We start from the raw sequence: 18,129 nt of genomic DNA, 5'->3' as shown, positions 1-18,129 counted from the left end.
TTGCTTCTATTTTAATTCACAATGCTACATTGCATTCTATCTTATCTGTGCATATAAATGCATGAGAAATCATTGAATAACAACCTTCTGAGGGTAAGAGCACTTAAAATCTTAATTTGCTGAACTGTTAAGTTGCACCTATCCACAGTCCTTCTAACAAGAGGACTGCTCCTCAAAACCTTTGTCACACACTTCTTCTCATAATGCAAGACTGTGTTCCTTTTATCTTTCTCTTGTTGACAAAGACCTTAAATACAGGAACCACCACCTAAATATAATCCATCATTACTCTTCCCCCTCACTTTCTTTCAGGTTGGAATACACTGTAAAAGGACTGTGTTCTAGGTCTGACTCTCCCGAAATGTAACCTAGGCTGTGATGAGCCAACTACTGCATCTTTACTGTAGAAAGCAACAGCTACTAGTGAATTGTATTTATTTTAAATTAATATACATTTAAAAATTCAATTGGCCAGTGCATTATTCACAGAAACTGCCCGGGCTACTGAGTACAGGATTTTCCATTATTACATACAACACTATTAAATGGCATTGTCTACCATATTTTGAGGAAATGAGACAATGGCTTTTTAAACATTCTCTTTCTCAATAAACAACTATAGATATTTAAATAAAAGTTGATAAAAATAAAGCACTGACACAAAAGAAAGCAAAAAAAGGGTTTAATTTTTAGAAGGGATAATACAGGTGCTTTTGTAAAAACCTCAGTGGGACATTTTATACAGAACATACAATCATTTCAACATACAAGTCACTACACTTTGAATAACCATTTTTAAAGTTAAAAAAATCATTTAGAAGGCTTTGTCTTGTTTGTAAGGAAATGAGGCAGTGTGCTCATTTCAAACTCTTGCAGCACTGAATATACCACGTGTCGCTTATTAATAGTTTTCATACACAACTTAGAGGTTAGACCTGAGGAGCTGTAATTTTTATTATCACAACTGTGTAGCAAAGTCATGTCCAGATAACAAACATACCAAAGTCCTGCGGAGTAGGATAACTTGCAAACCATTTAATACATCCATCTGGAGCAGCACCACTATGTGCAGACAGATGATAACTGATACAGGCTGATGCAGAACAAGGTTTCGAAATGTTTCATTTTTAATAAAAGGTACAATTCAATAAAGTTGATGAATATTTGTCAAAGGCAATAAATTGTTGAACTACTTGGTTGTTGGAAAAGTTATTTCAGCCAAATTCACTCTGCATGGGGTACCAGTTTGCAAGTGCAAACTCCTGGTGGAAAAGGAGCTGAAGCCATTCGCTTACTCTAGGTTTCCCCTCTACACATGAACACTGCAGTAGACCTTACAACTCGTAAAAGTGCAGTTGATGAGGAATATAGAAACAGTCATGCGCAAAGTAAACTGATTCTAAAGGACATTTTGAAGGTCTTACTTTAAAAAAATAAAATCACCAGTTATACCAACTTAAGAACATGCTTTTTCAAACTACACAGCATTTATAAGTATTCAAACACAGCCATTCTTAGTGAAAACCACCCAGTTCACATAGGAGTCCATTTCACTACACTCCTCACAACAGCCCTGTGAGGTAGGCTGAACAAGGTACAATATTTTAAGTAAGGCAACAGGGGCCCAAGGGTGATGAGTGATTCAGAGGTCAGAGACTACTGTACGGGGCAGCTATGATGACCAAATACTTAAAAGAATGCCAGAAATCTTAAAGATGTGCAGTTTTTGCCTGAGGTTATTCCCCGACTTTAGCTGCTGTATCTTGATAGACTCAGTTATGGATCTGGTTTCAAAGCATCTCCGTTAAAGGATCAATTCGTCGCAGTCCTTTGGTACCTTACAGATACTGAAAATGTGAAGAAATTCTTCTCATAGTCCTGGGCTCCCCCGAAAGTTCCAATATTACTAAAACGCCTTTTACCAATCTCTTCCAATTTGATTCACTATAAAATTGATTCAATCTTACATTCGAAGCCAAGCAAATACATTCACTGACCTCTGCCCTACATACTGCAAAAACTTCAACATGTTTATTCCTAAGCACCGACTGAAGCTGACTATTACTAAGAAAGTGGAAAATTTTAAACAAATATAACAAGTGATTATGTATCAAAACCAGTACTATTAACCCAGACAAAAAGCACTCCATTGATATGGTGGGCAGTCAGGATAAAAGTCCTATGGTAATTTCTGGTACTGATTACTAACATCCACACGGTATGTCCACCCTTCCAGCGCCAAAAAAAGCAGCAAAGAATCCACTAAGTTCTAACTGGTGCAAAGTTCCTATGGAATTCAGATAACCATACCACTCAGGTAGACAACACTGACCTCAGAATCACAAGTGTGAACACTGGTACAGGACACATATAAGTAAAATCACCAAACACCAGGTAATGTTGCTGCGATGATTTTCTGTAAGAAAAGCCTCATTACCCACTCTAGCTCTGAGCACTGGCTTTAGGGATGGCATGTTTGGTTGAAAATAACAACTTGATGGTGATGTGGATACTGAATAAATTCATGCTTACCTCCGACAGAACGAATATGATGTATAAATAAAAAAGGATACTTTTCCAAACTTTTTATTACAATATAAAAGTGAAATATTACTATGTATAGTTAATTTGATAATTATTTTTTACAAGCTACAACAAATGTACTTTTTAAAAAAATTTTGTTACATTGTGTGTGTGTGTGTGTGTGTGTGTGTGTGTGTGTGTGCGCGTGCATGCGCGTGCGCATAATTCAAAAGACAACTTGCAGGAGGTCAGTCTCCCCTTCCATTTGGGTCCCAGGGTACAAACTCAAGCTATCCTGTTGGTAGCAAGTGCTTTTCTTATGAGCCATCTTGCCGGCCCATGAATGAAGTTTTTAGAAATTTAATGACACATTAACATTATTTTTAGTTCAAGACATCAAATAAAAAATAGCAGAATTAGGTTCAGATGGCGACTTAAACTCTACTCATTTTGGAAACCTAGATAGAAAGTTGATGCTACATCATAAAAAATTAACAACTGTTATATGAATTATATGCTGATCTAACAAAGATGCTAAAAATCTATGACTAAAACAGTTGAATTTTAGCCCAGAGTAATGTATTTCCTGGCAAGACGCCTATACTGTTTTCTTTTAAGATGAATATTCTTTGGAGTAGTTACTTCCCATATATATCCATTTCCAATTTTTAAAAATTGTTTTTGAAAGAAATAACTGCAAATACATAAATAGCTATAATTTCATGGAAAAGATATATAGAAAAAAACTAAGTAATTCTAGGTAATTGATCTAATTAAAATATTTCATCATAAATATTTTCTTTTATTATTTATATCAAGGATCAATCATGGAAGTTCAAATTATACATAATATTGTTGGCGGTTTGACTTTTTTCAGAATCTTCAGAACAGAACATCTTTAGAACAGAGTGAGAAGCCCAGTCTGGCTGTCCAGCAGTTTACGGTCACATGGTAGAGGTGCTCTCAATTAAACGCACAGACAAACAAACACTTTTAACACTTTTAAAAAAGCCTATACCTGGAACATTCAAAAGATCACTGTATATTAAATTTCCATGTACATTAGTCATTAAATACTTGGTATATACATATTTACCAGTATTTAAAATATGTGACACAATCAGTTGAGTCAAATGAATTGTAGCAAATTCTAAAGTGCTTAAGGCAGCTCCTTCCTGTCTATTTCCAGCTAGATGAAACTGGTCTGGAATTCAACTGCTAAAAGGGAAATACAATACTTAATCCATGTTTTATGAATTGGTTCCTCACAACGGTGATATATCCCTTATGGTCACCTCCCCTATATTCCGTTCATGGAAAGTAATCCTGTTCAAGGTGTGCAGGCAGACACAGAGCAATGAGGAATACTGGAGAGGGCTTGCAAGCTTTCCACAGTGGGACTGAGTGGACTGAGCTGAGCAGAGAAGCGCAGCCATTTCAACCCAATGTTAAAGGAATGTTACATATTACGATCAAGTTGATAGTTACCTTGTTTTGAGATGATTTAACTAGGCACTCTATTCAATTATTTTAATTTAAAAAGAAGGGTTGACACACTTCTGCCTACCCTAATAAACTTAAGATTTTTAAACTAAAATACTACAGATTTGTTCTTTTTTAAAAGAGACCCTGATGTTTACTTTAAAGCAACAAAGGTATAATTAGTACCTAATATCACATGATAAGAACTTGGACTCTTACTCATTGAGTTTATACTTTGTTCTACAAAGCTGCTGAGAAATAAAACCTTCTCAGTAAAAGTCATGCATTTTCCCATGACTGTTTGGAAATTGTAGATGAAGGTCTCAAATGATGGGACAAAGACAAGAAGCACATGTGCTCCTCTGACCTCAATAGAAGGCCCTCTCCACTATGGTACAGTGTTGCCTGCCTTAAATTCAGTAGACAATGAGCATGAGAAAAAGGCACTGTATAAATGAGTAGATAAGCTATGCAAGATATAATATCATAATGAAAAGTTCTATACAAGAACAGCTGCTGGCTTCCCATGTCATTTTTGACAAAATATACTTAGTAGACGCACAAAGCAATTCCAGTAAATCACTGCTTTCAGGTATGAGTCTACAAAAAAGAGTAATTCTTTTTTCCTTAGGTCATGAAATCCATTTCTATAGATAGTGAAACAATGAAAAATGTCTTTCAAGCTATGATAAATGAAAAGTAAAATATTGTTTTGGGGAACCAATAGAATACTGATATACTTCCTTCTATAAACCACTTTAATCTTAAAAACTGCCAGTGTGTTATCAGACAATGGTGTAGATATTTGTTATATGGAAAATAATATTCTATGTCAAATTTGTTTCATCAACAGAACAAAACAACCATGCCAATTAGCAGTACATTTTAAGAGCAAATACTTCTTATGATCCTATAAGCTAGACAGCAAAAATGGACACTTCTCTAGGGAACTTTTTCAGAAGCCCGAGTTACTTAAAACAAGAAGAGATTCAAAAGGTACAAAAATTAATCAAAAGTCAAATAATCATTTCTTTGAAGTTCTGAAGGCAGATTTACAATTTCCATTTTTAGTTTGGCTCAAAAATTATGTTAAAAGTTTTAATTGGCTCAAAAACCTTGAGTTGAAAGTTTTAATCAACTTTGTAATAAAAGGCTTTTCTTTTGATAACCACAAGTTTTACTCTCTGCTTCACACACTCCTTCAGATCTGGGAAAAAGAAAACTATGTTCAGTTTTTGGAACAATCACAAACTTTTAAACAGTGAATGAATGGACCAAAAAGACAGAAACAAAAACCAAATCAAAACAAAAAACCTTTCAAATGATTGCTTGAAAAACACAAATACCAATTAAATAGGACACATGTATTCTTTAAACAGCTGATTAAACCAATTCATATCTTTGTAAAAGAACATATAAATTATTTCAGAAAAGAATACTTTAGGCACATTTCTTTATAATCTTTCACAGACAAAAAATTAGTAATAGAGCTTTTTACCCTTTATAGAACTTAATTCACAAACTTCTATAAGCAATAATTTATACCGGTGCCAAATTCAAGTGGAAGTTTTATCAAAGATACCAAGACAGGTATAAAGGCGGGGTTAAAGCAGAGGACAAACTCAGAGAGCAGCTTCTCATGTGGCGCCCAGAAGCAGCATGGAGGAGAGGACAGAATGACTCAGCACAGACACACAGTACTCCCTGTGCTGCCGCCATTCTCTGTCTGTCTGCTTGATATTTTAAGTTATAACTATAAGAAAAATACCAATACATAAGTTACTCTATCAAAAGCTCAGCTTATTTATAAAAGAATTTATTCTCTGCCATTTCTCTGCCATCTCTAGGCAAAGATTTCAATTTCTAGGAAGCCTTAGGGGACTTGGTGTTTTTAAAGCCTCAGTGTAGGACTCAATGACAGCCAGTGAGGAGAAAAGACATAAACCGGAGAGGAGGAACGGCAAGCCTTAAAGCTTTACAACCCAGGCCCAAGGCTCAGCAGACGGAATTACACTACTAGACAAGCCAGGGTCGCTTAAGAAACAGAAAAATGGCTTTCTACATAAGTAGTTCAACACTGCCCTTTCCTATTGACTATCAAATATTCCTGTCATCCTCCCACACCCCAACTGCTTGATTCCGGGACACAGCAATAACCTCCCATGGCTGCTTCCTATTTGGTAGTTAATCTAACAGATTCCAGGCTTTAAAGCAAAACACAGAAAACCCGATTTCCAGCACTCAGAAATATCTGTTAGTAACTGTATGGGAAAGGCCACACAGTCAAAGAGGACGGTAAACACAGTCTGAGTTGCCATTACTGAGTGACATTGTTCAGGCTGCTTGCTGAACCAGTCATTCCGTTTTCACTTTTCTGAAGTGTTCTCACAGCACTTGGGACCTGCATTCCAGTACTCAAAGAAAGGCCACCACACCAAACCTAAGAAAAAAATAAGAACAAAGCCTCAGTTAGACTCAAATCAAACTATAACTGCAGTAATCCTCAACTTTCCATTTGAAAGGCAAAATGTATGAAGGTCAACAGTTCCCACACTGATAGAGCTTCCTGTTTGAGCTGAGGAGAAATGAAGAGGCTCACAGCGGCCAAAGGAAGCCTGTGTAGTAGCAGAAGCACTGAATCTGCACCCAGGAAAGGGGACACAGCAGCAGAAGCTCAGGAGACTGAACTGGATTAATCTCAGCGAGCAATGCTGACTACTGGTGCTTCCTAACCTTTACAACCAGGGGACCAGAGAAGCCTATCTCACTTAAGACTTTAATACTGGAACATGGCTTTAGATAGGACACGTGCTCTAGTGAGTTAACTTCCCTGAACAAAACACCAATCGCACAGGTCCTCAGATCTACAATTAATAAATGGGACCTCATGAAACTGAAAAGCCTCTGTAAGGCAAAGGGCACTGTCAATAGAACAAAATGGCAGCCTATAGAATGGAAAAAGATTTTCAACAACTCCACATCTGATAGAGGACTAATTTCCAAAATATTTAAAGAACTCAAGAAATTAGGCATCAATAAACCAAATAATGCAATTAAAAATGGGGTACAGATTTAAACAATTCTCAGTAGAGGAATCTCAAATAGAGAAGAAACACTTAAATGTTCAACCTCCATAGCCATCAGGGATATGCAAATTAAAACTACTCTGAGATTCTACCTTACACCCGTCAGAAGGCTAATATCAAAAATAAAAGTCGCAGCACATGCTGGCCAGGATGTGGAGCAAAGGTAATATTCCTCATCCACTTTTATTGGGAGTGCAAACTTACACAGCCACTATGGAAATCAATATGGTAGTCTCTCAGAAAATTTGGAATCAATCTCCCTCAAGACCCAGCTATACCACTTCTGGGCATATACCCAAAAGATGCTCCACCATCCCACAAAGACACGTGCTCAGCTATGCTCATAGCACCTTTATGCGTAATATCCAGAAACGGAAGACAACCTAGATGTCCATCAGCTGAAGAACGGGTAAAGAAAATGTGGTTCATTTACACAGTGAAGTACTTATGACTCAGTTGTTTAAAAAAAATGGCATCATGAAATTAGCAGGCAAATGGGTGGAACTAGAAGAAAACCGCCCTGAGTGAGGTCACCCAGACCTAGAAAGACAAACATGGCATATGCTCACTTATAAGTGGCTATTAGCTATAAAGCATAATCACATGTAATCCACAGACCCAGAGAGGCTAAGTAACGGGGGTGGGCGGGCACAGGGGAAATACATAAATCTTCCTAGAAAGGGAAATAGAATAGGTCTCTCAGGTAGACTGGGGCAAGTGGGGACAGGAATAGGAAGAATCCGGTTGGGGGAAGATGGAGGGAGAGAGTACTGAGAGAGACTATTAGACTGTGGGACACTTTGGGGACAAGGTAGAATTCGTGAGTAGAAACTGCCAGGAATCTATGAGGATGACCCTAGCTAAGACTCCTAGAAGGGGGCATATGTAATCTGAACCAGCCATCTCCTGTAACCAGACAAGACTTACAGTGGAGGGATTGGGACAACCAACCCAGCCTCAAAACCTTAATCAACAATTTGTTCTGCCTACAACGTGTGTTATGGTAAAGGTGGTGCAGAAACTGGAGGAATAACTAACCAGTGATTGACTGATCTAACCTGATATCCATGACACAAGAGGGAGCCAACCCTTGCCTCAGCCTGGCTGGCCAAGAACTAGAGGAGGCTGGATAGCCTAGATCCCAGAACAGGTCCAAACACACCAGAAAAAAAAAGCCAATAAACCTATTCCAAATATATTCTGCTATACTTGCAGACAGGAGCCCAGCATAACCACCAGCAGAGAGGTTCCACCCAGCAACTGATGGGAGCAGATGCAGACCCACCTACACACTAGGCAGAGCTGGGGGAATCCCGTGAAGAGGGAGGAAGGATTGTAGGAACTGTTAAGGACATCACAAGAAAACCCATAAAATCAACTAATCTGGGGTCACAGGGGCTCACAGACAGGGAACAAGAGTTTCTGAATGGGTCTGAGTCAGGTCCTCTGCACATGTTATGTTGTGTAGCTTGGCGTTCTTGTGGGTCTCCTAACAGTGGGAGTGGGGCTGTCTTTCCCCCTTTGCCACTTTTGGAACCTTTTCCCTCCCACTGGGTTGCCTAGTCCAACTTTACTATGAAGAGAGGAGTCCAGTTTTACTGCAATTTGATATGCCTTGTTTAGTAGATATCCCTGCCCTTTTCTGAAGGGAAATGGAGGAGTGGATGGGGGTGGGATAGGGGAGGGACTGGAGGAGACAAGGGAGGGAAGTTGTTGTTGGTATGTAAATGTAAGAGAATAAATTAAAAACATTAAAAAAAAACATCTAGCAGGAAAGGGCCAGGGAAATGCCTCAGCAATGCAGAGCGCTGGCTGCTGTCAGAGGATTGGGCTCATTTCCCTGCACCCACACGGGCGCTTCAACCACTGCAGAGCACACAGTATCCTCAAAACTGCTGAGCCATAAAATATTAACAAGATACTAACCATGAAGCCAGGTACTACTGGCTGGGTAAATTTTGTCTTGAAGGAATACAGCAACTGCTTTGAGTGTGCATCATAAAATGAAAGCTGACCTAAAAGGGTAAAAAGTCCAATTTATTATTCCAAGTTAATCTACGTTAAACAGATGACCATGCCAAAAGACATTTTAACATGAGTTTTTCTTACAAATTGTATGAATCATACTTAACAGTTCATATAAAAATATCAAAATACAATAAGGATAAGATCTTAAAATCTTTTCCTTATTAATATCTCCATAAACTATTAGGTTGATGCAGAAGTACTTGTAGTTTTTGCACTGTTGAAATTTATCACTATTGGAATACATTCTTAAAATTAACTAAGATTGTTGTATACCACTTTAATGCACATTTCTCGATTTACGTTTCTTGCTACTGACAATTTTGCTATTTGTTTTATATTTATTTTATACTATGCAAATGTTAGACAAAAAGCGAACTCGGCTCACATGCAAGTTCAAACTGCTTGTAAAGCAGTGGCCACAGCCCTCATCAGTGACACATCTGGTCTAGGAGCTGCAGTGAGCTTGCACTACAGAAGTCGGGTAAGGCATTCTGCAGAAGAATGGACTTGATGAGCGACACTGCTGGGATGCAGAGCAACTCAACATGGACCACACCGATGGTGGTGCACATTTGAAGCAACTGGAAAGGTGAAAGGACTTGGTAAGTGGGTGCCTCTTAAGCTGACCTAAAATGAAAACAGTCGTTTTTCTCTTCTCTTATTCTGTGTAAACAACCATTTCTCGTTCTGATTGTGATGCGTCAAGAAAGCGGAGTGCATGTGACAGTTGATGACGATTTGCTCAGTGGTCAAACCAAAGATTCTCCTGAGAGCTAAAGTGTGTGCATGCATGTGTGCTCTTCCCTCTCTCCCTCCTTTCCTTCTCTCCCTCCTTCCCTCTCTCCCTCTCCCAAAGTCACGGCTACTGCTTGGTGCTCTGCTGCTGGTCTGATGAATCCAGCAAATCCATTATACCTGAGAATCATGTTTAGCAAATCCATGAGATGCATTGCCCAACCTTACATCTAACAACCAGTGCTTCCGGACAGAGACAATGAGTACCAAGTTGTGTCCACCACATTCACCCAGTAACTCCTACCACTTGTTCAAGAACCTAGAGAACTTTTTGCAATAAAAACAATTCTTTAATCAGCAGGGTGAAGATTAGTCAAATCCCTGAAGTGCTGATTTTTATATTACATGAATAAACAAACACTTCTTATTGGCGTAAGTTGTTGGTTTTAATGGTACCTATTTAGATTAGCAAAAACGTATTCAAGCCTAGCTGTAATGACTTAAAATTCATAGTCCAGAAAGTGGATCCCCATTGCACCCACCCAGTCACACTCTCCTTGCTCTACACCATATTCAAACAAAAGGCTTTATTAGCTCACTGGGTGCTAAGATCTCTTCCTTTTTATACTGACTGGGTCAAATTCTATCAGCTTTTGAACTTTACTCCATCCATCTGTCTTCTGCCTGCTTAAGCGCACATACACTCCACTAAACCCCAGTGTAGTGTCTGCTGCTTCAGCTCTGCCGTCTTTGAAGTTCCGCCTTTCGCCCTCTGTCTCAGACGCGTCCTAGCCTTACAACTCACTTGCTAGTTGTTCAGCCTAATACCCGCCGACCTTCTGCAAGGCCCCTTCGATGGCTCTCTTCCTCATCTGAATCCTAACTGTGCTGAAATCCTTTGTCACTTTTACATCTTTCCTAAATGTAGCTGTTTTGTCCAGTTTCTCATTTTCCCTGTAAGCTGTTCCTAAGAAATCAACTACCATAAAATAGGAAAAGAAAAAAAAAAACAATATTCTCATGGACTTTCACAGAAGTAAAAATATTATTTTGTATACATAAATATATTGAAATACAAGCAAGTGTGGGAAAATGCTTTTTTTTAAGAAAAATAATTACACTTACCCCCATCAAAGTCACAAAACACACCTATTTTCTCAGGAACTGGGACATCCAAAGCTTTCACTTTATTATTATGCTTGGCTGCAAACGTGTTCTGTAACCAGCTGTTGACGTGGATGCACCAACTAGTGTTCGTCTTTCCTAACTGGTCAAATTTGCCTAACGTTTTATATGCTACGCCCACACTGTAGGATTTACAATCCTTCTGGGCCTTTACTTCCCAATAATGTTGTCCATTTTCAATAGCAGTGTCTCCTATAAAAGATAAGAAAAAAGTTTGATTCTTTGTCATCCTTATGAGTCACAGATTCTTACTTGTCAGGTGTTCTCTAACAACTTCCGTTTTTTCTTTTTAACAAACCTCACTGTGCATCTCAGGCCAGACACAAGCTCATGATCCTTCCCCCCTCAGCCTCCAGGTACTGGGATTACAGGCTTACATCACATACACAGCAAATTCCACTCCTCTTCCTGTAAGAATCCCACATTGACCACAGATGCAGGACAAAGGATGCTATAAATCTACATCTTATTTATGTTTCAGTGCACATAAATTACTTCAGTCTTTCTTTGCTAGAATCCCTTCAAGGCTTATATTCATGAGGCATACCACATGAGCTGAAGTAGATTTTTTCCTTTTCTTTTATTGGATATTTCTCCCCCCCCCCATCTTTATTAAATTAGGTATTTCTTATTTACATTTCAAATGTTATTCCCTTTCCCAGTTTCTGGGCCAACATCCCCCTAGCCCCTCCCCCTCCCCTTCTCTATTGGTGTTCCCCTCCCCATCCTCTCCCCAATTACCACCCTCCCCCCAACAATCTTGTTTACTGGGGCTTCAGTCTTGGCAGGACCCAGGGCTTCCCCTTCCACTGGTGCTCTTACTAGGCTATTCATTGCTACCTATGAGGTCAGAGTCCAGGGTCAGTCCATGTATAGTCTTTGGGTAGTGGCTTAGTCCCTGGAAGCTCTGGTTGGTTGGCATTGTTGTTCATATGGGGTCTCGAGCCCTTCAAGCTCTTTCAATCCTTTCTAAGATTCCTTCAACGGGGGTCCTATTCTCAGTTCAGTGGTTTGCTGCTGGCATTCGCCTCTGTATTTGCTGTATTCTGGCTGTGTCTCTCAGGACAGATCTACATCCGGTTCCTGTTGGCCTGCACTTCTTTGCTTCATCCATCTTATCTAGTTTGGTGGCTGTATATGTATGGGCCACATGTGGGGCAGGCTCTGAATGGGTGTTCCTTCTGCCTCAGATATTTCTTTATTTACATTTCAAATGTTATCTCCTTTCCAGGTTTCCCCTCCGGAAACCCCCTGTTCCATCTCCTCTCCCCCTGCTTCTATGAGGGTGCTCTTCCACCCACCCGCCCACCCACTCACTCACTCACTCACTCCTTCCTCCCTCTCCACCCTGGCATTCTCCTATACTGGGGCATCGAGCCTGCTGAAGTACAATTTAAAAGTATCAGTAAGTCAGTCTGAAAAACTCTCAAAGTCCTCAGGCTTCAATAGAGAAACTTCTACAGAGACTCATTCACTATGCAGGCAGACAGTCCAGATGTGAGGGGGAAGCCCAGCAGTGTGCTATGTGGCCTTTAACTGAGAACTATTACGCTTTAGCCTACCTAGCACTGTGTAGGACTCCCCAGTAAAACGGTCTCTGCTGCCTCTTACTGCTGGTGGCCTGGAGCCTACAGACGTCCGTTTCGGGGATGGTGTACCACTTCTAAAAAAACAATCAGGAACAAAAAAATATGTTGAAAATGGTTCATAAATTAGGACTGCAAATCATAGCAGAAATCCTTGAAAATACTTCTCATTATATTGCAACATTTCATTTAATCTCAATTATTAATGAGTTATCAATTCTAAGCCCTCAAATGTAAGAAGCCATCCACAAAAAGCAGGCTGAAAACACTAATGTCATGCAGACTGAGCGAGGTTTATAAAGCGCACACAGCTGAAGGTAAGGCACAATTCAAAATAAGACAAGACTTGCTGATGGGAAAAAATTACGATCTGGACTACTGCTTGTAAATGTTTTGCAACTGAATTTAAATAAAAGCAACAGCAAAACTAAATTCCTTATATAACTAAAACTAAGTAGCCATTTTTCATTAGCAGTATTTTTGCTCTGATCTTTCCTTCTCAAAAAGAGGAAGTTATCTTAATTTATACATTGGAAATATTAAATCTCAAAGAATGTCCACTATTACAGTGAACAAGATCCTTTCATATCAAACAATATGACAAACAGGGCACTGTTAGACTCTTTACTAATTCTCAAAAGCCTCAGAAAGATTAAATTTCCAAGATATTTCCATTGAGCCTCTCAAGACAGTGCCTCAAGTTCCATGGTGTACTTTTTGTAGTCTCAGTTTCTTCTATATTGTCCCCAAGATGTTTTTAAAGTATGTTTTAATTATACTAAATTTGTAATTGAAAAACATTTGCTTTGGTTAAGATCACCCTGAAGTTGGGGTGTAGAAATAGCTCAATTGTACAAGGTGCTTAGTGTACAAGTATAAGGATTGGAGTTCAATCCCTAGAATGCAATAAAAAAGCCAGAATGGTGATGTGCACTTGTTAGCCCAGTACTGAGCAAATGAACACAAAATCCAGACTTAAAATACAAAGTGGATGATGCGTGAGGAATACTGCCTGCCTACCTACGTGTGTGTGTGTGTGTGTGTGTGTGTGTGTGTGTGTGTGTGTGTGTAGAGGAGAGATTGAGAGATTATTCTAAAGATATTAAGAAAAATAGAAATACTTTATTATTACCACTATTTAGAAATTTTCTAATACAGATATACTGATTTTTTTCTTCCCAAAGAAAAAATTTAATAAAAAATAAATTACCAAATAAAAGTAATGTACAAATCTCTTATAAACAGAAAACAAACATAAAGATAGTTACAGTCATTTCATATGCGCTAATCACTTCATTTTACATTATTTAAATATTATCTTGCTGTTAAGAACAGACTTATCAGATAGGTTTCAAGCAGTTAAACTAAACTGGACTGTTTCAAGTATCTACATTTTAGTGAATGCTATTAAGTAGCATGATTTCATAGAACAATAGAATATTCATGGTATAGTTTAATCTTTCCTAAGAAGATAAAATGTCTTTTATGTGAGTTACTATTAACAGTGATCATTTGAAATGTTGGACTAATAACGAATATTCTTTCCTTTAAAAAGTTTCCTTTTTTGAAGGCCAGCCTGGTCTACAGAGTGGGCTCCAGGGCAGCAGGGCGGCACAGAGAAACCCTGCCTCGGAAAAACCACCCACCCACCCACCCAACCACCCACCCACCCACCACCAAAAGGTCATTCTAAAATAAACCATACAACATGTGTATTCCAAAAGTATGAACAGAGATCAATGAGGACTGGCAACTGAAATTTTCTGTGAAAATTAGGGGCACAAGTCAGGGCAGGAAGAGCAAAGAAGAACTGAGTGAGGGAAAAATACCTCCAAGTGCTCTGAGAAGTTCTCTAAAATAGAAGGCGGGAATAAATAAAGTCCCTGGGTATGGTGCATATGCCAGTAACTTCAGCACTTGAGGGAGTGAGGCAGGAGGACTACAAGTTTGAGGATAATCAAGGAGCAGGCTTAAAGCTAGAATAAGCTGCGTACAGTCTCTGCCTCAAAATGCTGGGGAAAAGGTGAAATTAAAGAAAAACGTTATTTTGAAGAAATGTACTTTTAACTTCTTTAAGAAGTTTTAAAAATTTTATTAGATAATAAATTACCAAATAAAAGTAGTATGCAAATTAGTGTAAAAATTTCAGCTTAGTCAAATTTTCTAAGCTGGTACTTAGTATGCAACACAAGAGTCATTAAGTAGTAAGAACCTAAAATCTAAACACTGTCAAGTCAATGACAACTCAAAAAGTGCACATCACCATTTCCTTTTCGATTCTTTTTATATAAACTGCCTGATTACAAATACTCTGCTTTCTAACGTAAAGGGGAAAGACAACACTGTATTTTTCTCAAAATAGAGAAAGTAGACAGATGGAAGGAAGGACGGATGGAAGGACAGGAAGATGGAAGGAAGAGAAAAGACGCCCACACCTCCCCTCCCCCACTGCAGAGCGGAGCGGAGCAGAGCAGAGCAGAGCAGAGGGGAGCAGAGCAGAGCAGAGCAGAGGGGCGCAGAGCAGAGCAGAGCAGAGCAGAGGGGCGCAGAGCAGAGCAGAGGGGCGCAGAGGGGCGCAGAGCAGAGGGGCGCAGAGGGGCGCAGAGCAGAGGGGCGCAGAGCAGAGCAGAGCAGAGCAGAGCAGAGCAGAGCAGAGCAGAGCAGAGGGGCGCAGAGCAGAGCAGAGCAGAGCAGAGCAGAGCAGAGCAGAGCAGAGCAGAGGGGCGCAGAGCAGAGCAGAGGGGCGCAGAGCAGAGGGGCGCAGAGCAGAGGGGCGCAGAGCAGAGGGGCGCAGAGCAGAGGGGCGCAGAGCAGAGGGGCGCTGAGCAGAGCAGAGCAGAGCAGAGGGGCGCTGAGCAGAGCAGAGCAGAGCAGAGCAGAGCAGAGCAGAGCGGAGCGGAGCAGAGCGGAGCAGAGCAGAGGGGCGCAGAGCAGAGCAGAGCAGAGCAGAGCAGAGCAGAGCAGAGCAGAGCAGAGCAGAGCAGAGCAGAGCAGAGCAGAGCAGAGCAGAGCAGAGGGGAGGACAGGCAGCGTGGGGTGGGTGCCACAGAGACTGCTGTGGGACTCTGGGACGAGGCCAGCTCCAGGGTTTCTTCTTATTTTGGCCACCAGTCTGTTTTCTCCCTTTAGATTAGCCTTCTGGGCATGTTTCATTTGAGGAAATCATTCTGTCACTTTCGAGAGAAGTGTGAAAAGGCCTGCTTTAGGTGCAACAACATTAGGGAAGGTTGATAAGGAACAGGGTTAAAAGTAAAAATGAGACTGGCCTATCGTGGCTTAACAAAAAAGTTTTAAATCTCTGAAACATCTGTACAATATAAGGCTTCTGTGTGAGTGATAAGTATTCCAAGACACTCACTTGAAGCTGATATCTGAATGCACCTTTCCACTAGAAAATGACCGTGCATTCCAGACAGTTCACCAGAGAACCTCACTCAGTCACCAAAATGTACCTTCCCCTTTGAAAGTTAATTTAGTTTTATGTACTTATATTGACATAATAAGCACAGTTTTAGCTAATCTTAAGTGTATTTGTAGAAAATACATTTTGAAAGTACAGAAGGCTTGGACTCAGTACTTTAGAATAGCAGCCCTCAGTGCTCTTGGGAAGGCTGATGCTAACAGTCATGGCTGTGATTGCTTCTTAGCTGAAAGATGGACCAAAGAACGTAAGAAAGACCTTGTGAGTAACCAAGCATTGATTCAATGAAAGAAGATGAGAAAGAAGTTACAGTAAGTGTGTAGTTAAATGTGAGTAAGAATGAAAAACACCAAGTCAGGATGCCATGATGTAGGCACAGCTCTAACGACTGAGCTGTGCTTGTTTTCTTGCTGTTTTGGTGCTGGTGGTGGGATCTGGGCTGTGCACAGGTTACAGAAGCACTCTGCCACCGAGCTGTATACCCCAGGCCCATTTGAAGAACTCTTAATATGCAAATTATCACAGTGGCACAGGAGGGCAAAACAAGAAGACACTGGAGAAGTAAGTAAATGCTTCCCTTACCACAGACACGGACCTTCAGACGATAATGAAAGGAAACTCATGTGGTGCCTTAAGTACATGCTTATGGTAGGTGGAGGGCCTCTCTATTAAGGGTCTTAGGGAAAGAAAGTAACCGTGAACAGGAACCACATCTCATCTCCGTGTCCTCAGCACACAAGAGATATACAATATCTTCACGAAAACATGGTTTTAGTGGTGAAGGGCTAGCTATACTCTTAGAGTCTTAAAACTGCAAAAATACAGGTCTTTAGGATTTTTGTAACAAAGTATTTATGTCAACCAAGGAAACTCAATAGAGTCAGAACCAAGCAGGACATCTTCCTAAAATACCCACAGTTCATTTACTCCTCCACTGGCAGGTCCAACAGTCTGCTGGGAAGGAACTCATTCTGAAAACTATACATCAGGTGCTTGAGAGAAATACACAGTGAGAGGATAGTAATATATAGAAATAAGAAATGATTCACTGAGCCCGGCTTCAAAAATATATTAAAGGCTGATATAAAAAAAACACAAAAGAACAAAATTAAAATAAGTATGACTTACCAGTAGTAAAGAATACAAGGCAGCATGAAAAACAGAAAACAGATAATTGCTGAGGTTGACAGTTTAGCTGCAGAGCTCGGTTAAATAAGAAAAGGCCTTCCACCCTAGTGCCCCGCCCTTCTTCCGAGGCAGTCCGTCACTGTGTCTAAGACCACAGCTATCCTCTGTGTATACACAGTCTCCCCATCCATCTTAACGGCACCTTACGGATTACGTACTTGTGTAGCTCCTAGAGCAAACTGTTTTACTCATTTCTCAAATGTTCACTACTGTGAGATAAAATAATCATTTTTTCATATTGTCTACAAGCAATTTGGTCTTATAAGCTTATGTTTTAGTTCAGTCTGCACTTTAGCCTTGTGCTAATAAGGATCTATCCGTGTGTGTGTGTGTGTGTGTGTGTGTGTGTGTGTGTGTGTGTGTGTGTTACAGTTAAATAGGCCAGCTGAAGTGTTCTTTATTTTTTAGATTACATTTATCTATTATATTTCTTCTTGTTTCCCCTCATTAAAAGATGAAACACCACAAATTCTCCCAGACTCTGAAGAATTCTTGAAGAAACAGCCTAAATACCACTTCTTGAATGAAGGTCTTCCAGGACCAACTATGCTAATTTTATACTCTAGATCCTGGCCCTATTGTGACATTTCAATACACACAATCACGGACAACTGCCCAGACTTTACCAGGCAGACCTCCAGGAGGCATGAGTGGGGAACCTTGGTGCCTGACAGCAGAGTGGGTACACAGCTCAGACCACATGGGCAAAACAAGGTCCTCTGCACTTTCTAGAGATTATCCCTTACCTAACACCAAGCTCAGCACCAACCGCTATGCTTGGTCTACTCAGCTTCATTTACTGCAGGTCATCTCAACCTGGGGTTGAGACCCCTGTGGGGGTCAAATGACCCTTCTACTAGGTCACCTGAGACCACTGGAAAACACAGACATTCAC

The 18,129-nt window shown here is 40.1% G+C and overlaps 1 protein-coding gene across 8 annotated transcripts in view; it reads right to left on the bottom strand.

The window, feature by feature from the left end:
* Positions 1-418: 418 nt before the first annotated feature.
* Fsd1l (fibronectin type III and SPRY domain containing 1-like) overlaps positions 419-18,129 on the bottom strand; it is a 73,972-nt gene continuing 56,261 nt past the window's right edge. For 4 of the 8 annotated variants that reach the window (XM_087548924.1, XM_087548925.1, XM_087548926.1 and 1 more), the window contains 4 exons: positions 12,602-12,702; positions 10,980-11,231; positions 9,018-9,106; positions 666-6,445 (listed from right to left, as the gene is read on the bottom strand). In XM_087548924.1, the coding sequence (XP_087405050.1) occupies positions 6,323-6,445; positions 9,018-9,106; positions 10,980-11,231; positions 12,602-12,702 (565 nt within the window). In that variant the 3' untranslated portion in view covers positions 666-6,322. 8 annotated transcript variants of the gene reach the window in all.

Source organism: Rattus norvegicus, chromosome 5 (assembly GCF_021556685.1).
Source record: "Rattus norvegicus strain SHRSP/BbbUtx chromosome 5, alternate assembly SHRSP_T2T, whole genome shotgun sequence".
Classification (NCBI taxonomy): Eukaryota; Metazoa; Chordata; class Mammalia; order Rodentia; family Muridae; genus Rattus; species Rattus norvegicus.
The sequence above is the reverse complement of the archived record's forward strand: the minus strand, read 5'-3'. Positions and strand labels throughout refer to the sequence as shown.